The following is a 22577-nucleotide window of genomic DNA, read 5'->3' on the forward strand; positions in this document are numbered from 1 at the left end:
CACCTTTTGACGTTGTTCCTACACAATTCCACGACTTCAGTGCTGCCAAACGGATTGAAAAACGCAAAAAAATTTAAATAAAAAACATCACAACTGCAGCAAATGTCACGTTTAATATTTGCAACTGTTTTTATTTTTCAAATTGACCAAGAGGGGAGGGGAGGGGGTTATAATAATAGCAAACATTTTTGCTTCAAAATATTGATTATTATGACATTTGACTTTGGGGTAGATAAAGGAGCACAGTCGAAGAGCATAAGAAGGGATTATACATACATACAGTACAGGTAAGCATAGCACCATTTTACACTGAATACTGGTGTTTTTTTTTTTTTTTAGCTTTGTGTATGTGTACAGTATTATACTAGTACTAGGACTTTTTAGAACCAAACTGTGTAGTGGAAAGGTGATCTGTGTATCTGTGAGAGAGGGGAGGACCTCGGTGTCTCATCAATGGCGTCCCATATCAAATGTCCTAGACCTTAACGTTCAACAGTTTCCGAGCTCTTTTCCAACCCGATGTCGTCAGAAGCAAACCGATGAAGCTTGTAATGGAGAAACATGCAGGTTCTATCATGATGTAAAGCCCATGATTACCATTGCTTTCAGGTTTTTTTTTTTCGGTTTTTTTTCATGTGGAATCTTGCAGAAAAAGTCCAGTTTGTTCTCCTCCATAATAATTTCACACCCTTCTATTTCCTTCATCTTTCCTTCGCCTGTCAAATGTTTTCCATAATCAACAGTTACAACATCCATTAGTCTCTTTTATAACACCTTTACATTCTTTGGGCTGGGTATCAGTGACACAAAACATTTCAACACTACCCATTAGAGTGACACCTTGAACACAAACTAGTCTATATAGAGGATCTATATTCGCTATGTGACGGGTGGAAGACCTGGTTTCAAATAAAAAGACCCTCCGTGTTAAATTCCTTTACAGGTCCTGGTTTGTGGACGAAGCAGCGATGATGATTAATCCCTGCTTTGTCACACAAACGGCCTTTCAATCTGAACTGAACGCATCTCCGAGGGTTAGTATTTGAGACTTGTCTGATGCGTCGTTGCTGTGATAAATGTCCAGCGGGCTGGCGCCCGTGTTCTCTATTATGGCCTGACAGGTGAGCAGTGCTCCGCATTGCCTCGCGTCCATCCTCTCCCAGGCACACATCTGTTTCCATATGAAAATAGAATGGGTTTCAGTGACAGCTAACACACAACCAAACTTAATTTCACACACACACACACACACAGACACACACATGCACACACACACACATGTATTTAGGTTGAGCCGTCCCTCAAACGGACTTGCACAATATCGAGCTCAACCCAGGAGGACGTTTCATGAAAGTTACAATTATTTCTTTATACTGCAACGCAAGAACTGATTGGCTATCGCCAGGGGAAACCAACGCTGACACCCCCCGAGTGATACAAGAAGTAGGATCAAGAAAAGGAGATGCTATAATCACACTCACATTAATCCATTCACACCATCTTCACTACAAGCCGAGACGGAAAAAAAACAACACATTCGAGCTGCTCCTTTGCCAAACCGTTCCCCTTCCTCCAATCCAAGGCTTTTCTGTTTGATATGGCTTATCACTGTAGCACACAGGCTGAGCTCAAACCCATTTCTGCTTTTATTTTTGTAATGAACCTGGAACCCAGTCCCGGTTTCAACTGCTGTTTGAGAACTGAGATAGATGAGAGAATCGAACTGCATGAAGATTTCTGAGGCCAAGGAAGAGACGCAAGGATGACACACTGATGATACAGCAGACCACGGGGCTGTTAGTAGAAATGCGCAATTGCTGGTATAATGGAGTCAGCCGACTCCAGTCAGGGGGAAAGCTAAAGGGTTTTGCCTTTTTTTTTTTTTTTTCCTTTTCTGCTCAGCTGTGTCTCAAAAACTCCCTCCACCCTTCACAGAAAAGCATATGTTTTTTTGCTCCCGTCAGGTAGACTCTGCTTCTATTTTGATAAAGGAAACAAGAAAGGCTTGGGGGGGGGAAACAAAAGAAAAAAAAGTAGGTCAAATTTGATTCAGTCGCCACACCCTTTCTGACACTTCTTCCCCTGGTCTTTGCAGCATCACTGTATAATCCTTCGCAGTCTAGTTCCAGACTGAGGCAGAAGCTAAAACTTTCCACATTCCTGAGAATACAAGTACCGTCCAGCAACTTCAAACCCTTACTAAGTCAATTATTGTAAGACACGAAGGGGCGACAAACACACACACCCGCGCACGCACACACACACACACACACACACACACATATATACACACACACACACACACACACACACACACACACACACACACACACACACACACCCACACACACACGCATACACGCGTCAACCTCAGACACACTCATGCATACAAAGATTGTATTCTCAAAAACTCACAGAATCACACCACGGATTACAAACAACTAGGGCTCGACAGTGATTTACTGTACACAACCACATCAAGTGCTAAAGTTTCAGGAGGTTGAGGATATACTGTTTTTTTTACGTATAGGGCTCTCTGAGTGTTAAAAAATAATCCCTAATATATACACACGCATGATCTTCATTAGGGGTAATATCTTGTTGGAAAATATATACGCCTTTGAATAGTCTGTTTGAAATTAAAAAATCATAATTGACTAAGTTATTGGCACTTGGAATCACTAAACCCGTTATACATACAGTAATCATCCTGCAAATAAGTCAGTTAAACTGTTATCTACTTTCTTGCCAAATATAATTTGTGATTAAAAAGTTAAAAGAGCCATATTTGTCTCAGAGACACAGTGTTCAAAAACACAACTTCCACAGAGTAAAACCCAAGCCCAACCATATTAGTTTTTTTAAAACACACGGACAGAGCTTTAAAGCCTCAAACTGGACTTCTCTCTTTCTTTTTTCTTTTTCCAGCATGGGGGCGGGGATGGGTATGGTCGAGGGGCGCACGCCGTTGCGCCACCTCTGACCGGAGAACACTTGAACCAAGTAAAAATTCAATTTTCAAAAGCAACTAATAAAAGCTTACACAGTTATTCTTTCCATGCAATCATATAAAATACTACATTTCTGTTTTCTGTTAGGCTATGCTGGATATTTACATGTTGTGTTTGTTTCGTTTTGTTTTTTTATCATACAGTCAATCTGTACAAGGTCAGTCCACTTCGCCTTCAAAAAGTATCCATTGTTATCAGGGGCAATAACATAAGTTTTTTTTTTTTTTTTCTTCCCAGGTTTCCACGGAGACCGGAGCTCTCCCCCCACCACGGGGATTTTAAATCCATTCTGTTGCCATAGTAACAATCTTTGGTGAGTTCCTGGTGGGCTCACAGACGTTCCTCGTTCCTATGCTTCACTTCTTTTAGATGGAGGAAGGAGGGTAACGACTCCGGGGAAGAGGGAATTTGCTTCAGCCACACGAGCAAACAAGCCTCTGCAGTGATCCCCCATGAAGAGTTTTAAAGCCCTAAACCCCCCCCCCCCCGCGCCGGGCTTTCTCACTCATTGTCTTCTCCTGCTGGCTTCACTGTGGCTGGCTGCTCACGCTGTCAGTCCTGTGTGACGACGAGGCTTTCTGCTGTTTCTGCGGCTGCGGCTTCAGCTGCTGCTGGTGCCTCTGGTGGTGGGACTGTTGCTGTTGTCGTTGTTGCTGTTGTTGTTGCTGCTGCTGTTGTTGTTGTTGTTGTTGCTGCTGCTGCTGCTGTTGCTGCTGCTGCTGTGGATGCGCTGCCTGCGTGAAAGTGCCCTGTTGTTGGAGTGGGAAAGCTGCCTGCAGAATCAGCTGGGTAGACTGGTTATTATGGAGAAGACGAGTGCCCTGGATGGAAAAAAAAAACAAAAAAACAACAACAACACAATAATTAGAAAACTTATCACCAATTTAAACAACCATAAAATGTGCAACAGAATACAGAATATCAAACTGTAAAACTTGCTGCCAGTCCAAACATTAATCCATGATTACTCACTGTTCATCGCTGAACTGTTCATGCAATTCCGGTCATAGTTTTTGCAAAAAGTTGGTAGCACACATACAAACCAATAAATAAATACACGCGGACAAAAACATAATTTTCGCCCAGAACTTTCATTGGCAAAGGTAATTAGACGTTAAAATAAAGACCGAATGAGCCTCCAAACTCCCTGAAGCCCCTGCCCCCTCCGGATACCTGTAGGAATTGTTGTTGTTGCTGCTGCCCCTGCTGGCTGCTCTGTGCCACCACAGCAGTCTGGTTCTGGCCGTCAGCCTGGCCTTGGGGAGGCTGGGCAGCTTGCAGAGTCAGAGTCTGAGTCTGCCCTCCCTGCTGGAGTGACACAGGTGGTTAACAATGAAGAAGAATTCACTCCACCCTCGTTTTGTTTTTAGCTTCTCTCGGCTAGACAGACAAGGTTTTTTATGATCCCTTCATAATGAAATCAACTTTTTGGACTTTTTGGAAAGATCAAAAATGTCAATGAAGACAACACAACAGCTCTGTTTTCTTTGTTCTATTACTATAACTTAAACAAATTTCCAAACACTTTAACCCAATTTCTTCCTATCTCGAAAACATGTATCATACTTTGGCATCAAACTTTTCATAAATAATGCGACACATCATGAGACGACATTTCCTTGTTGAGACATGCTTACCTGCTGGCCACCGAAGGGGTTGTATGCAGTAACCACCTGCCCCATGAACATGGACGTAGGCACCATGACTGCACCACATGCATGCATAGGAGCCGTCACTAGCTTGGTTACAAGCTGCTGCCCTGCTGGGAATCTAAAGAGGGTGAAATCGGCATAACAAAACAACAAGAGTTCAGAAAATTGCCAGTGGACAGTTATCCTTTGTCAAAAAGCACTATTCTAAAATGCCTCAACAGCCTCAAGTGTGAGCAGTTTCACCATGTATCAGGTGCAATCACTGTGTACTTGCCGGATCTGTCGGTCCTGTGTGAATGTTGCCACTGCTGTGCCTTGCTGTGCGTTGTTCTGTGGTAGGCTTGTGCTGATCTGCAGCACGTTTGCCTGACCGGGCTGGGAAATCATCATGGTGTTATATAGTGGACCAGATACGGAGCCCTGTGCTTGAGGCTGAGCCTGAGCAGGCTGCTGCTGCTGCTGCTGCTGCTGTTGCTGCTGCTGCTGCTGCTGCTGCTGCTGCTGCTGCTGCTGCTGCTGCTGCTGTTGCTGCTGCTGTTGTTGCTGCTGCTGCTGCTGTTGTTGTTGTTGTTGTTGTTGTTGCTGCTGCTGACGCTGCGGCTGCAAAGAAACAAGGGGGAGGAGAACGTTAATCAAAAATTACTCGGAACAATTAAGATGATCACTTTGTAAGAGCCTGTGGTCTTATACAAAGATCGCAAATCCTATTAGAAAGAACAGTTAAGAAAATGAACACAAGTGAAGCCACTCTCAGATTATTGTGTGGTTACTACTGATACACAACAATGATGCTTTTGTTAAGCAGCCTGCTTTAAAAAAAATTACAATTGTGAAATGTTAACTGTGGAGGGTCATCATAAGTATGGCTGGTATCCGTAACCACAGCAAACATGGTCTGTGTTGTCTTTGTATGTTTTATGATCCTTGACTACCACACAGGATTTCCTGTGGTTTGACATGATTATGAGCTCAAACCTCATGCCCTGAGGCTTTTTTCTCTCATCTGAATGAATGTATCATCACAGTGCAGTCCCGCACTGTGGCGTTCTCTACAAAAATGCAAACTCAAGTATAGAAAGTTTGAACAAGATTAGTGTTTTCTGCAGACCTGGAATACAACTCAATTACAAATTATTAGACACTTTTCATATACAAGTGACATTTATGAGGGATCTCTCTCTGAATTCATGGACCTCTTACATACAGAAAATTCAGCTGTAACTAGACTCTAATGATGTTTACATTCTATAAGAGGACTTGGAGTTTTTTTCCACACAAGGAATACACAGTAAGTCATGAGTCATTGACACACTCTTTCTCTCGCTCTCTCTCAAAAAACAAAGTAAAGACAATTTTAACAAAACTAGGAACATAAGAGTGTGTTTTGTATGCTTATGTGTCTCACCTGTGTGAGGGTGTTGGTCTGCTGCTGTAAATTCTGCTGAGGGGGAGGAGCCTGCTGCTGGATGGTCAGCTGTTGGCTTCCCGAATGGACGGGGTTAATGGTGGCTTGCTGGACCTGGTTGGTCAGAGTATTTGTTTGCTGGACCGACCCAACCTGAGGGAGCTGTACGTTCATCGCTCCACCCTGCTGCTGCAGCAACATCTGTCACCACAAAGACATCAAATGTAAGACAGGTTGACTTTTGGACATTTCTCTGTCCAATCCACTCGGTGTTTAGAGCAACAACATGAAGGCCACCTGTGAGAAAATAGACTCAATGGATGAATATTCAGGCTGTGAAAGTTTATTATTGCCGTTTCTTCTAAATACATAATGCATGATTCCAGTCCTGATCTAGGTCACGCTAAATAAGTACAACACAGCAGGAAGAGACAAAGCACCATACGCCTACTAGTCTATTAAAAGGAAGAGAGGTTGCAACCAAGTTTAGTTGGCTAAAGAGATTTTCTAGATCTGGAAAATACTCTTAGCAAGAACCTTCATGTTTGCTGTTTTCAAACCTTAAAGGGGACATATCATGCTAAATCCACTTTTTTAGCCCTTAAATGCATTTTGTTGTATATTTAGAGTGTTTAGAAGTACAGAAAAGTTCAAAGTAGTCTCTTCAGGTGCTCCGTTGATATCTTTATATTCTGTTTTGGTCATATTTTGCGATCGGTTTCGATTTTTCTATTCTCTATTACGTTTTTTGAACAATGACGTCACATTATTCTCAGCGGAACTGCCAAATTAGGACATCGACATTTCGAGCAATCCGCCATTTTTGTTTCTCGCTGCGATTTTGTAGTCCAACCGAAGTTACGAGAGGATAAGTCGAAATGTTCGGTTGTTGGATGTAGTAACCCACAAGCTTCGTTACACCGTCTCCCAGCATCAGAACCTTTTCGAAGTGCCTGGTTGAGTTTTATTTTTCACAGAAATGTACCCACATCTGTGGGTAAGGTCATTTTTGTGTGCGCGAATCACTTTAAGGACGACTGCTTCAGCAACCTCCGCCAGTATAAAGAAGGATTTGCCGAAAGACTTGGTCTGATTGAGCGGTCAGATCCTTCTATCTATGGAGACGACGAACAGAGCACTTCGGTAAGCTGTATATAACGCTAAAAAGTGTGATGATAAGACGTCCCTGTCATTGTTTTGTTAGCATTAGCAGTTGCACCGTCTTCATATGTTAGCGCTGTGTGCTCGTTTTAGATTATAATGTAACTTCTGTGTTAAATAGTCGTTGTAATACAGGCAGTATTGTAGTAGTGGGCATGGATGGAGAAGTTAGTGTAAATATAGTAACACACCATTGCGTTACATCCATATGAAGACGTTGTTCTGTAGGTGCATCATCGTCATTTTCATCTCGCTCCGCCGGGTCCGACTCTGGCTCCAACATGTATGGCTGGATGGACAAATCTTCCGTTGTTGACATTTTGTAAATAATGTGTGAATATAAAGTTTCTGCGCCGCTAGATAATTGTATCTGTTCTATCAAACTACAAAGATGGCCGAACTGGGTGACGTTGAACCGAGTGTCACCTCTGCAACCTGGAGAGGAGGCGGGGTATGAAGTGTCTCATTTGCATTTGAAGAGACCGCCCCAAAACGAGTTGCTCTTAGAAGCGCATCAGAAAAGGGGTTGAAAAGGGGCCTGTGGAGCTATAATAATGAGGAATTCAGACCCAAGCATTGCAGTTTCGCGTTGTATAGACCACAACTGTATGATTTATATGTAAAAAGGAAGGATTTAAAAGCATGATATGTCTCCTTTAAATATTACAAAAACAATCAAATCAGAACAAACCTTGCTGGTTTATTGATTTCTGCACCAGTATCAGAAGTGCAGTTTTATCCAATACAACCTTTTATAAATGAATAAAGACAACTAATCTGTAAGAGGAAATATAGACAGAAGGATATAACAGTCAGTGTGAAGCCTTTAAGACTTAATTCAATAATGAATTTATTTCTATAGCACTTGGCCAACTTGAACTGTAGCTCAAAAGGAAAAGAGGAATTCTGAACTTTAAATCATAAAAGCTTTTAAGAGACATGATCAGAACAAATATACATAAACAACTACAATCAAAATAATATTTAAAATCTATTTGGCTGCTCCCAATTCTTTTACGCTGGCTGTGTTTATATGGCCACTTTTTTGTCAATCTGATTGAATTCTTTGATGGTACTATTTACATAATCACCGAATGAAATAATCGGAATGTCATCCCAGTTCATACGCACCAAGATGAGACCCGATTCATTTCAGTGGATCAGTCCCATAATGCTGTAACATTAGTTGTCTATGACATGCACGCAGGATCACACATCCGGCATTACCTGGAAGCCCGCACGTATCAAAAACCGAATTAACTAGCGTGAGTATGCTTTCAACGAATCATTCTCTGGGCTGAAAATATTATCAGGCGGAGGCAAAAACCCTTTTTTGCGCGATATGGCACGGATTACATGTTCCTCAAAACACCAGCGTATGTACGCAGTCACATGGACTATGATCGGATCAAAATCCGAACTACACCATTGCCCGAGATCCAATCATATATTCAATTGAATGGTGACTTTATAATCAGACTGAAGTGTTTACATGGTGAAAACTTAATGGGGCCGGCAGATTACAACAGCTACTGGCTGAAAATGTAAGCAGTTTAAACTGACACAAAATATTGGCTGATATTTTCTACACTGGGTGCTTGTTTCTGCAACCAGGATTCAAAGGAGTCCTCCAGGCTCAAGGACATGATTTAACTAAGAAAAAGCTATTGCCAATAAAGAAAAGATTTTAGCTCCTTTTTGAAAATACTAACATACGGTGCCTCGCAAATATCAACAGGTAACATAACATTCAATAAAGCTGGATTGGCAGGGCTTTAAGAGGAAGGCGTTAATTCATTGTGATCTATAGGATATCATGTAGCCCACGGTCTAATTTAGTCCTCAATACTGTAATCATAATGTGCAGAATCACATACAGTAAAAAACAATCATCTGCTACAGACTGTTGAGACGTGCTGAACCTGTTTCTGTGTGTCCACAGCATACCTGGATGCCTTGTCCCTGGACTCTCTGCAGCTGATCCTGGATGTGTCGGAGCTCATCCTGCTGCCGTTGAATGTTGGCCTGGATCAATCTGGTCCTCTGCTCTAGCTGGTCCTTTAGGTGCTGCATTGCATTCACCTGTGCTGAGAACTCCATCACCGGCTGTGGGGGGAGAAAAGAAGAAAGTGAACCTTTGATGCTGTCGATCAATTCATTGCCAATGATTATAATAATGTTCGAACAATAATCCCAAGGCATAAAAGTTGCGCTACTTATGAAACTAGCAATCATTATTACATCTGAAGCCTTTTTTTATTGAAAAAAATGCAACATTGGTGAATAATTTGTTGTCAAAATCGTTGACAAAAAAATCAGTCAGCAAACCGTAAACCTATTCTTCCATGTCATTGTCTCACCTGAACATTAGTCTGGAGTTGCTGTGCTTGCTGTGGCTGCTGTTGAGTGATCATGCCCGGAGTCACACTCTGTCCGGTGGTCTGGGAGCTCATAGACTGCAAAAAAAAGAAAGAAAATCCAACATAGGAATGAGAAGTTAAGTGCTTTAAAATGCCTTGATTGCCCAAACAATCCTTCTTTTAACGGCGCACCTTTACACAGATGGTATATAATCTAGCAACACCCATTCATGTTTTTCACAATTAACTTCTCATCCTGTATGTTGACACAGCAATGAAACCCCATTGTTGGCTTCTGGCCTACTTCGACATCATCAGCATACCATCCCCACCCGTCTCGTGACTCAGGGTTGAAAAAAGGGACGGCGCAGTAACTCGCAAGCTTAGTTTTCATTTGACTTTAGCAGAAAGAGTTTTTATTCCGTTTCCCAATCATTCTCTGCTCATATTTCTGATTTATTTGTTTAGTATAGTAAAAACATTTTCTACACCAATAAAAAAACCACAAAAAAAACCAACAGTGGAGACATGTAGCTATGTTGACCTCATCGGTGGGAATGCAAAAGTTACAAGAGAGTTTTGACATTCTGAAAAAGAAAGAAAGAAAAAAGTGTGTCTAGTCTTTTCTGATGCTTTCCAGCAGGACTTTGTAGTAAATTCTGTACATTAATAGAAATTCTACAAATAGTTTTTTTGTAGGTCAGACTTGTTCTCCTCGGTCTAGCAGGTCCTTCGCCCACAATTACAGGTGATTTGAACTAAATCTCTATTCACATTGCTTGTGTCTCATACAAAGGTTTCTGCGAAGTAACAAATGACAGGTTGCTATGCAACACTGTTTTAAGCCAATCATGTCTCACCTGGCTGCTAATGGATGAGCGACGCTGTGATGTCATCTCCATGGTCGAGGCCAGTGACTGTCGGGGCGGCGTGGCCGTGTCCATGTGCAGCTTGGAAGCTGTTGCTGCAGAGACAGAATCATTAATGGGTCTTTTCCAGAGCCTGCTGATCACATCGTATCGTCTTACTGCGGGACTTAGTCGTCCCAATAGACACCAAGATGGACGAGTTACTCACTCATTTTTGTAATATACGTCATGGATAATGCATTAACGATGTGCATGTGCATGCAACTGTGTGTGTTACTTACAAGTGCAAGTGTTGTCAGAAACATGGGATGAGGACTTGCGCGAACTTCGCGAGGAAGTTGAAGGCGTTCGACTGCGGTCAAATCGCTCCAGAGCCTCTTTTAGGCTGGATGTGTTCAGCTGTGACTCCGAGCCAGAGTCCTGACTCTGGAATGTAAAGACAGCATATAATTGTGTCAATACTTTTACTCAGTATACATACATATGGTGGAACACAAATAAAGCAAACTGTGACTGAGCCAAATATCCTCCAGTATAAAGCCTGTGATGGATGAACCTATTCAAACATGTAGACATATATTTTAGCCAACTGTTCAGCCAGCTATGATAAATAAATAAGTAAAGATTAAAAAAAAGCAAAAAACCGTTTTTTTAAATTATGGAAGATTTTTCTTTTTACCTGTGAATTCTTCCCAAATTATAATTTATGATTTATTTTAATTTTTTTAAATTTAAATAAATCATTGACTTTATCTGTGATTCAAAGAAAAAAGAAAATTCACTGAGACTATAAAATGGAACATTTTATCATTGGTCTTGGGCTAAATGGTACACAAGTAAGAAAATGGACATTGTCGGTGTTGGTCACATCTTGGATTGGTGGGTATTTTCACTCGGTCTTCTCCTGGTCTCAGATCAAAAGTCCCAACTCCGCATACATTCCGCTTTTTGTCTGTACCTTAGCGATAAGATTACCAAAGGACCCCCAAAAACAGCTAGTAACCCTGAAAATGTGTTCAGAAAGTTTTAGGTCAAAAACTGCATTGCACTGTAGGCCTTCAAAAAGTTTTTTTATTGTGAAAATTTGAAAATATCATTGTATTGAACCTGCAGAGGAAATGCTCGTGAGAGCAGTTAATTACTTAATATCTGCCAACTCTTTATGACTAAGTTTCTTTCAGTCTAATCCAGTAATTTTCTTTCAATTGCTTGTATCTTTGATCTCTGAGGCTGAGAACTTGAAGGACACCAAACTGAGATTCACCCAGTGATTCACCTGCAAGTCAAATTCCCACACCTTATTTCTCAGTGCCAGGTTCTCAGAACAGCACAGCTCAGGCCACATTTCAAGCAACAGAACAGAGATCAGTAAATAGTTGGTGAGATTCTGACGTTGTACTTATCTTCTCAGAATAAAACCATGACACATGTTGAGAGGGTTGTTAATAGAAGAGGCATCACTGTAAAACTCCACAATGCTCCAGTCTCCAAGTTTCAGAAATGCAACTAAGCTTTTCTTTAAATCATCATTTCTTTTAATAGAATTGGACCTTGCAGTCCTCTGCAAAAAGCCCTTATGGTTTTCTTCCCGGTGTAGCATTCTCTCTTTAAAGAGTGTTTATTAACCACATGTTGTTTAGGCTTTGCATTAAATAGTTTTCAATTCCTCATTAATTATTTCAAAAATGAAAGAGTAATTGTTGATAAAACATTGTTGAGATAAGATTTTTTAAAAGCAAACTTAAATTTCTAAATCACTGAACTAACATGGTTCATTTTGATTTTCCTTTAATGAATTTATTATGGTCTTGGTTTTGTCTGGTGTGGTCGCGACTACAAAACTAGTAGAAACTAACAGGTATTTATTTATTCCTTCAAGTTGATGATACCAATTCCTAAATGACAAATTTCAACAAATTTTTAAAATGTTTTGGGTTTTTTTTGTCAGCATTTGATGAGTTGGGTTCTTTTAATTCATAAGACATGTGATTATAGCTGTAATTTTCTCACCTTGTCAACAGTAACTTCTGGGTTAGACTCTTCAATGCCCAGCTCTCTGCGCTGTTCAGCCCTCACCTCTGCATAGCTGCAATTTAAAGAAGAACAAGGTTTTAGGGAGCAGCCGGCAGACACAGGACTGTAGCAGATGCAACAGATAAAAATTAGGTCACAAAAAAAAGATTTTGTAATTGTACTGTTGATTACTACGTTCAACTCTACCTGACTACTGTGTGTGTGCAGACAATGAACTCGGGTCGCGAGTTCCACTGATGGTAGGTGATGTAGTAGTGTGTCTGCAACCAGATCCACTGTTGACCTTTCGTTAGGAAACGGTAGTAGCATGACTTCCCTTTACCGTACTGCATCACTACAAACAAGAAAAGAAGGGAGAGGCGAAAGCAAACACATTACACACGACAAGAAGAAAAAAAAAAAAAAGGTTTCAACAACTAAATCCAAGCTGAATTTGAATAAGTGTGAGTACTGACAGTGTTCGTGGCATTTGGCTAGCGTCTCGAGGTCATCCACATGGTAATAATCGTACCCTGACGTTCCCAGAACCTCAAAAGGAAGGTAGCCTATGATTGGCGGTGCTCTGAAACAAAATTAAGGAGAAAAAAAAAAGAGATACGAGTTAAGTTTCTATTTCTTTTTGTAAGATTTATTAAGAATCAACTGTTACTGAAGTTAGCAGAGGTTGCATAGTATCAAAGATGTTTGTTAAAAAGATGGAAAAGAAGCATAAATCTCCCATGAGGTTTATGTTTAGTGTATTTATTAATATTAATAGTGTCTAGGATGCTTTACGTAACATGAATCTTTTTTTGCACCTTTTCTTTCAACTCTTGTAGATACTTCACTTAACGGAGAATCTTAAGCAGTGACGGCCATTTAAATATGTGTGTCTGTGTTTTTACCTATGGTCTAAGAAGAGGAATTTCCATTCTAAACTGTGCCGAGAGGTAAATTCTTCATTGGGCTCCTCCACCGTACACATTTCCTATAAATATAAAAGAAGTAAGACCAGCTTGTAAGACATGTGTTAAATCAAGTCAAATGAATGAAGGAAGTGGGAGCAATTGTCGACAATACCTTGATAAACTGGGGTTTGGCCAGACGGACGGTGGCTACGAAGCACACCTGGTCATCGAAGGCAGGTTGTAGCGACCGCTGTAGCACCCCTGCCAGACCATTCCTCGTCACATTGGGAACTGCTCCGCAAAGAGTGAACGGATGACACAGAAGGAACACGTTATCAAAAATAGGTCCACTCACGTTTATAACTTAGGTGCATTTGCAGCTGCATCGACTTGTACATAGCAGCTTGAGTAAGAGTGTGCGTTTCTGCTGCTCCCTGACAGATCGCCACAGGTTTTACACTGGATGCAGTTTTTTGATCCAACCTGAGCAGTTGGGAGTTGAGGGCTAACCTCGAGACCACAGGTGTCAAACATGTTAGTTCAGGGGCCAAATGCAGCTCAGTGTCACCTTGAGTGGCCCAGACAGGGGAAATAATACCATAATAACCTTTAAATTTAAACTTTAAAGCTTTTCTTTGTTGTGGTGCAGAGTATAGGTGATGAAAATGTCCATATTTTTGCAAAACCAAACATTTACTATTGAAAGTCTTAACATAAAGCTATTTTTAATGAAACTTTCAGGTGCAAAATACAGTGAAATGTCGAGAAAAAAATGTCTATAGCTGTTGCACTATGCATGTTTTTACAAACTCACCCTGACAAACATGGCTTTGAGCAACGAGACAGCTAATTTTCATGGCAGCATCACCAATATCTCAACAAGGGTTTTAGTGTTGTGTTCGCTACACTTAAGAAATGTGTTAAAAAACAATTGCGTTCCTTGGAAACACTGCTGGCCAGTTTTGGCCCACGGGCCTTATGGTTGACACCCTTGCTCAAACCAGTTCACACAAGATTTTCACTTTTAGGTGAGTTCTGTCTTGTTGTATTGGAATTTAGCAGAATTCTACAAAAGAGAGGTTCAAGTAAATCCCATTACCGCATGACTCCGAGACATACCGTTGTTAAGAGACTTGAAGTTGCCGATGAATTTAACATATTCATAGACGGGAGGTTCTTTAGGGTCGATGGCTCCTCGCAGCATATGACAGCAGAACTCCATGTGATTTTTAGCTGGAGACAAAAGAAAAAGTTTTAAAAAAGCGTGTCATGGTGCTTGTAAGGGAATCAAGACAAACCAGTGACAGTGTCATTCAAGCATCAGGCCAGAAAGTAAACATAGTATTTTCTATTGCTATAGTTTGACCAAATATTGCAGCCTTTTGTTTAGCTCCCCCAGTCTCAAAGAATAGAAGAGCACATGTTGGGGTTTTTTATTTGTTCAAATGTGTTTTTGAAAAGACATCACCAACTAGTTTTATTAAGTAAGATTCCTTGATTATTAGTTCTCTGCTTTTGTTTCCATCCCTTATGATAAAAAAAAAATAAATTGTAGAAAAAAAAAAAGTGAAAAACAAAAAATCACATTGCATCATCAGATAGATGAGGTAGGAACAAAATGATAGGGTGTTACTGACTCTTCAGGTAATCAGTGCTAAGGCTCTCCGAGTCGGAGGGATGTGTGGACAGAGCCTTATACACCTCGGAGTGTTCCCCAATGGGCAGGAAGTTTAACAAGTTCTGGTCCACCAAGTCCGCCTGTTAAGCACATACAGAAATGTGCATGAGAACGTACACAAGTCAAGAAAAAGCCAATCCCTCTTTTCTTTGCATGTAGGTCATTCTGACATATTTAATCTCAGCCACACAAAAAAAAAGAAAAAATCCTGTTTAAGCTTGTTGTTCCACAATGCAATGTATGACTAATACGTTGACTAATTCATCCCACACAGGAAGAACAACATGAGATACTCACTGGCAGGTGTTCTAGTAGAGAGGTGACACTCTCAGAAACATAGAGGATGTTCCCATCAGTCATTATTGCTATAAAGAAGCCGTCCAGAGCCTAAGAAAGAGGGCAAATAGTGAAACATGCTACATATCAAAGCCTTAAAATTGGATCTCACTCACAAGATTAAGTGTTGCGAGGGTGTGACATATCTAACCAACCCCTATCTAAATACATCTGTTATAATATATAATTTCATTATTTAATGAAATTTAAATAAATTCCCATTGCATTAACATAACAGTAGCGTCAGTAAAAAAGCAGGATTACAAACAAAAGATGACATTTCTTACCTCCAGCATGAGCTGAGTGAATTCCTCATTGCTAAGAAACGGAGGCTTCCAGTCCTGCCTGATTTCACTCGACTCCGACTGGGCTGCGATTTCTGACGAAGGAAGCAAACAAAACATAGCAAAAAATGTCAGCGAATATATAAAAGGACTTTCAGGAAAATGTTTAGTAAACTAAATATGATGTGGTGAAAGCGGAAACCATAACAAAGTAGATGCAAGGCCCACAAAGAAAAGACAGGCGCGAAACTGAACAACCAGATATCAGAGGGCATCAAGAGCACCGGGGCCGAGCGGCTGATGTTTAATCATTTTGCAAGGCAACAATAACAACTTGAACCTGAGGAACTAACCTCGGCCCAGGCCTGCACAATAATTTTTTATACTTGAATAAGGTTTTTTTCAATAAAATGTTTCAAGTAAAAAAAATAATTTATCAGTAGTTTAGGAAAAAAAAACCTGTAAAAATGGTTTTCTTCCTCCACGCCTGGAGCAGAGTGAAGTGAGCATCTGTGTGACTCGAAGGGACAAACACTCTACTCTTGTTCAGTGGATCTAGCAGAGTACACTGCACTCTGTTGACATCTCGGAGCGTTATATTTTAACATGCCACCTGTTTATAGAGTTTTAATGACAAAGGTAAACAAGTTCTAAAAACCATGTGCACCAAAAGTTACCAATCCACCTGATTATGAACAAAGAAACCTCGACTCTGTGAGTTGTTGGACATAAACACAGGAAGAGATGTGAGGACAGTAGGGAGCTCTAACCTTTGTGTTTACACAGGAAGTCGATGCTTTTCTGTAGGATGGTGGACTTGTCCATCTTCCTGGTGTTTCCCGGCAGCATTGTGCCGAGTTCCTTGATGAGGACATTGAACTGGTCTCTCCGCTTCTTCTCCGACTTGTTACGGGACACGCTGTGAAGAAACAGACAGTTAATCTGCTGCCAACAAAGCCAAGACCGCACCTAATAATCTTATAAAACAATCCCAGCAATATAATATCAATCACATAATCCTTGCAGTGATGAGCTTCCTTAAGCAAGCCACCGAGCTCCCCTGATGAACACTGACGTTAGCCACTGTCACTGATATCAATGTTGCTCACTAATAAAGTAACCTAGGTGAATAAGTGCTGTCTAGCGCCTGTTGTGGTTTGGTTTCTACACTGACAGCTGCCAGGTAAACATGCAGTCAGTCACGACAGCTTGTCCGAGTTAACAACGGGGGGTGGGGGGGGGGGGGGCTCAATGCATGAAATTAGAGCCAGAGGAAACATGCAAACTCCACAAAGAAATGCAGGGACTGGACTCGATTCCATGAACCTAGAATGCTAATGACTACGCCACTATATAATTCAGTTTCCACATATTTGGGTTAATTACAAATAAGTAGATATATTTTGGGCCTTTTTGCTTTATTCCTCATAAGTTTACCTCAAACGTCATAAAGATACAGTATCTCAGACATAATTAGAACAATTGACATGATCAGATAGTTTTTCTTTTTAAATCGAGGCACATAACTTTCACAATTGGAAAAATTGAAAAATGCTTGAGATATTTCAGTTATTTTCTGAGAAGTGTCAAATTGAATGAAAAGACAAAAATTGAGATACACCTGTATAGTCCTCCTCTTACCGTTTTGCTTTGTCCTTTTCATCTTCTTCCATCAACCCATCAAAGATGCTACAATCATCCCTAAAAAAAAAAAAAACACACATACACCACACACACACACAGAGTCACGTTACGTTTTCCTGTGGGCGCGTCTCTTGACAGCACATATGCACTGTTAATAATAGCAAACGACGAATGTTGACTAATGAGAGGATTCCTACTACACATGCCAAAAGCCGGTTTATTTTTGGGTCAAGTAAAAAAAAAAAAAAGAGTGAAACAGAAAGAGCAGGAAGGAATGCATTGTGCTTGCCAAGAAGGTTAATCGTATTTGTATAACTGGGTGTGTTCTTACGCATGTTTTAGTGAATACCAAACAAAATGCTATCATTTGTACTGAACAAATCGATGCGAATGTAAATGTTTTCAATGTCTGAAAGCGAAAGATTTGAAGGAATGCCAGAGAAATAATAATTGTGTTACTTAATCCAACAGACACTCAAAAAGCCGGTGCAAGATAGCGTAGTATTGTAGTTTACGCAACATCATAAGTCAAGTTCATAAGTGAGGTCTTTCCTTTGAAGCATTTGCAGTTTTGTAACTGATCCATTTTCACACACCACTTTAGTGCGTCTCTTTCACCCAATCACACACTGTGAGGCTATCAACTGATCTTTTAAAAACATACGGTGATATTGGTTTTTTAACTCATATTCCCAGATTCTCCACTAAAAGTCGGAGGCTTCCCCGAGGCGACTTCACAATTAACTTTTTTCTTTCTTTTTTTTTTAAGTCAAAATATTGTCAAAGAAAATCTGTTAATGACACAGTAACGAAAACACTTTGCACGATCACTTAATGTTGAGACAAACAGCTTGTATTTATGAGAGCGTGATTCTTCTTTGAGAGTGTGCTGCAAGCATACCCTATGCTTGATGTCATGGTGGCTGCTGATCAGGGCTGTGGCTGCAGTGATTTGTTCTTTAGGCGTGAGGTAGGCATTTGGAAGACCACCTGGAGGGAAGGAACAGCGTGAGTTTGAGCATTAGCCACAAGTTAATGCTCCATCTCAGGGGACTGAAAACACGTGCTGTCACGCAATGCACTGCAGAGAGAGTAAAACAATGGTGTCTCTTTTCTATCCATATCACTTGTAATTGACTATTTATCCTATCATGATCTTGTGAAAATTGACAGCCTAAGGTTTTAGGTTTTATTTTACCTTTTTTTTTATGTGCAGATGCACTCTAAAACCCATTCTGGAAAACTGATTAAGATGAAGCTCAAGATTCAAGTTGCAAAGTTGATTTAAATGTCCATGCTGACAATGCAAAGCATTCATGTGTGCATTTAGAAGCTTTGTATCTGTGAAATTAAAAAAAAAACCCTAAATGGATTCACTCACTCAATAACCATCAAATGCATCACATTACAGTTCTATGTGTAACGACATGATCACTTCTCACCCCACTGCAGCTTATGCACGCGCTCAGTTGGGGTCTTCTCTCAGGGGTTGTACAAAGGGTGCGGGGTCAACGCTGACTTGAGGGTCAAAAGTGGTGTTGAGGTCATTGAGGTCACGAGAGGGAACCAGAACACGGGAAAGACATGGTGGTCAGTTGAACCTGGGGGTTGAGATCAGAGCAGAAAAATTCGGTCAGTCACAAAAAGGCTCATCGTGTCAGGATGGTCCAATGACCATCATTCTCTTACGTCCTCTTGTACAAGCAGAAAAGAATTAATGATTTCACCAGGAGAAGAAAAACTCCTCCAACTCCACTTCTTGTATGAATCAAGATGTGAAAACACAAATTATTGACATGAAGTTCCCCCAAACAAAGTCCCTGGGTTTTCTAAGAACTCTGCTGCAACATGTTTACAGTGAGACTGACGTATACCCCTGCAGCAATGGGAACAAGTTATGAAAATATTTATTACGTGAAAACCCAGTTTTGTGTTTTAACTTACTTTGCGGAATGCGTTTTGTCTGCCAAACGAGCTGTTTCAGGACCTGGCCTTCCAGGTACTGACAAATCCTCATGTGCAGGCCACACCTCTCCTACGACACAAAAGACCCAGGAGTCATTCACAAACCCGCCGCAGGCTTCTGTTTAACGTTAACCGTGCATGGAAATACTAACGATAAATAAGTCGCTGAATTGAATGTAAAGATGGAAGAAATGGCAGCAATTTATTGAGTGTGTAAACGGTCAGGTAAACTGAGACCTGGTAACTTGGGAAAGTTGGCATTTTTAAGCTGAAATGGAATAATGTATCCGCAACAAATAGTCTGATGCCTCACAAAACTGTCTATAAAGTTACTGAATATTCCAAAAACATATTTTTCTATCTTTAATCAAACCGATTTAGGTGGATTTTCTTTCCAAAACGAACCTTTTAACTGTTCATTGTGAGAAAGTAGGAAAAAATGTACACACTGTGGGATAGTTTATTGTTCTACAAAAGAGCTAAATGTAATGATTCTTTTGCAACTCGGGTGGCTACAATTAAACTGTCAGACATCACCAACATGTTACATTCTCTTGCTATTACGCTTTTCTATATTATTCAGCTTGGTGACAGGATCCACTCGTTTATAACTAATGATCACATCTCAACTATTCTTGTCTTTTAAATCTCTGAGAATCTGAGATTTCTTGTTTTGGCACAATGAACAATCCATAACAGAAACACACTTCATTTATCAAGAGAGATTTAAGGAAGTGGAGAAAACGAAAGCCATTCAGGAAGAGACTACATGTACTGAGCATGTGTACAGGGCCCCCTAACCTCCAAAGGTGGCCCCATTCCTCACATGCTAATTCGAACTTGGGGCACATGTTCCACTTTTTAAACCACTTTTTTCTCCCTCGTTTATAAACCTATTTGCAATGTAAATAAACCTCTCTAAAATATGTGCAGAGCATCATTTGGTATTCCACATATGTGGCACACTATGCAGATTATTATTTTCCTCATGGATATGGACAATAACAAGAAAGAGAAGAAGATCCACAAACAACATCTTTGAAACGCCAAGTAAACAACCCTTCTGGAGTCTCAAGACACATAATATAAAAAATTAACCACTTAAATAATAATAACTATCCATAATGTCTGACTGATTAAGACTCTTGTCAATTACCATTATCTGTACAGGCTCCTGTACAGCATGTAGAGACCATCAGCTCTCTCTGCTGTCTTATTATGATGATATGATGGTATTTTGGCGTGTGGGGGGTCGTGGTGGTGGTCCCGGGGCTCTAATTCGGGATGCTGACCTATAGTCGAGTATTCCTGACGGCCAATAAGTGCAGCCTCATTAGACTGAGCTCCTTCATTGGGTGAAGGAGAAGCTCTACACACTATTGCCAATGAACCAATTCTCATGTTTAAGCAGCACGGCCACGGTGTGGAGCCTTGCAGTGGGTCCAAATAGCCGTTTGGCTGCCCGGTACCGTTAAAGAAACCTTTTTATAACGCCACAGGTGTGAGTTATACAACCGACAGAGAGCAGCCGTGTGGCTAGCTAGCAGGCTAACTAAGCTCGCTGCCGAAAACTGCTCATTTAACTCGGGAGATTTAAGGCTCTTACTGCCCCGGTTTTCCTCCCCGCTAAACTCCAGTCGGCCCCGAACGGCAGGTAAAAAAAGGCATTTCTCGAAAAAGAGAGGAGAAATGAGTCCCTATATCACAGCGGGCTGGCGCCGAGCCCGAAGCTGTCACGCAACAACTGACATTGAAGACAATATAATCTCTAAAATATTACCTCAAACACCGCGAGAGAGCCGAGCCGAAACATCCGAGCGGGGCAAGGTCCCGGCCGCAGCCGGCAGCAGCGTGAATGTCGGCGACGGAGAGAAAAAGCCCAAAAGCTGCGACGGTGGAAACATTTTCGCGGCAGATGTATGTGTACATACGCAACACACACACACACACACATACACATCTACACACATACACGGGCAGCTGGGCACGCGCGCACACACACAGTGGCAGGGACGCGCGCGCGCGCACGCGCTCGCCCACTCGTACACATAGACACTGGCTGCTCTGAATGTGGGTCACTGGGCCTTGCTCTCCCTCGAGCGTGCGGAAACAGTGCCGAAGCCTGCGCTGCAGTCCGACCGCTTCCGCAAGCCGAAAACACCGTCCACAAATCACCGCGGGACGCACTCGCTGGATGATCGGCCGCCGCCACGGGCTTCGTGTGCGCATTAAAAATGGGCCTTACCTTTACGGACGATCGACGGCGCTCTCCGTGTTTTGCTTACTTGAGCGTTGCATCGAGACGGTGGGGGCCAGGAGGACTCCGGGTTGGGGAGAAAAACAGGAGGCCTACTTCATATTACGACGTACAGTCATGCGCAATGGAGACAGTAGGGCGCACTATTTTGCAAGTACAGTAAGCAGCAGAAAAACGGAGGGAATCGCTGAGTGATCTTCGAAACGGGGAAATGACTTCGCATTTCTGTGGCTTCCACATCATCCAAACTATTTCTCTGGCTGTGCCAAAAATATGCAATCAATATAGAGAATGAGATAACGAGGTGAATACTGTGCGCTTTGGCACTGGAATGATGCGTTCAAGGCGAAAATGATGGACGCACTATGAGCCACACACACACACACAAAAACAACTGTTTCCTCGTGTTATGATCTGAAAATACTAAACCTTAAAATATACATATCAAGATCCAGATGCCTTCCCAGCACCGCTGTATGACATCCAGGTGAAGAGTGTTTGGAGTGAATGTGACATTGGATGGTGTCCAGGAGGATGCAGTAGGGTTGGGATGGCCCTGCCTGATGGCGAGGGGTTTCCCCTTAAATAGACATCCAATCACAAGCTTTTTACGCCATGACGTTGAACATACATTGTATCGAGGTTCCCCGAATCTTTTCAGTTGTGCTCTTTTATTTCTTTACATCACAAATATCATTTTTAGAGGCAAGATGTCAGTGCTTGTTTTTTCCCCAAAAGATTTCTTGAAATACAGAGTTAAAATCTGAATATTTTATTGATCCACTGCATGCAAGAGTACAAAATGTACTGTAGTAAAGAAAATGATAGAGGGATGCATAGATACGGGCAAACCTATGAAGGCATTTGAATAAAAATGTACAATATGGGCTGTATGCAAATGTAGATTGGTGTGTGTATATATATATATATATATATATATATATATATATATATATATATATATATATATACACACACACCAATCTACATTTGCATACATATATATATATATATATATATATATATATATATAT

The 22577-nt window shown here is 41.1% G+C and overlaps 1 protein-coding gene across 5 annotated transcripts; it reads right to left on the minus strand.

The window, feature by feature from the left end:
• Positions 1–1654: 1654 nt before the first annotated feature.
• clockb (clock circadian regulator b) lies at positions 1655–21669 on the minus strand. 5 transcript variants are annotated; one of them, XM_080463906.1, is made up of 24 exons: positions 21532–21636; positions 19266–19356; positions 18764–18922; positions 18223–18311; positions 17319–17378; positions 16448–16596; positions 15681–15772; positions 15355–15444; positions 15017–15137; positions 14499–14612; positions 13552–13670; positions 13377–13459; positions 12948–13054; positions 12679–12826; positions 12469–12544; positions 10740–10884; positions 10450–10553; positions 9590–9685; positions 9177–9335; positions 6069–6269; positions 4938–5263; positions 4649–4781; positions 4185–4316; positions 1655–3832 (listed from the first exon to the last, which is right to left on the minus strand). In XM_080463906.1, the coding sequence occupies exons 4-24, from the start codon at positions 18237–18239 to the stop codon at positions 3539–3541; spliced, it is 2766 nt and encodes a 921-aa protein (XP_080320032.1). In that variant the 5' UTR covers positions 18240–18311; positions 18764–18922; positions 19266–19356; positions 21532–21636; the 3' UTR covers positions 1655–3538. The 5 variants fall into 5 exon arrangements, with proteins under 5 accessions (XP_080320032.1, XP_080320031.1, XP_080320028.1 ...); XM_080463905.1 differs by having other exon boundaries at positions 21067–21545; XM_080463902.1 differs by having other exon boundaries at positions 1895–3832; positions 4185–4319; positions 21532–21669.
• Between the last annotated feature and the right edge of the window lie 908 nt (positions 21670–22577).

Source organism: Lipophrys pholis, assembly GCF_963383615.2.
Source record: "Lipophrys pholis genome assembly, chromosome: 5".
Lineage (NCBI taxonomy): Eukaryota > Metazoa > Chordata > Actinopteri > Blenniiformes > Blenniidae > Lipophrys > Lipophrys pholis.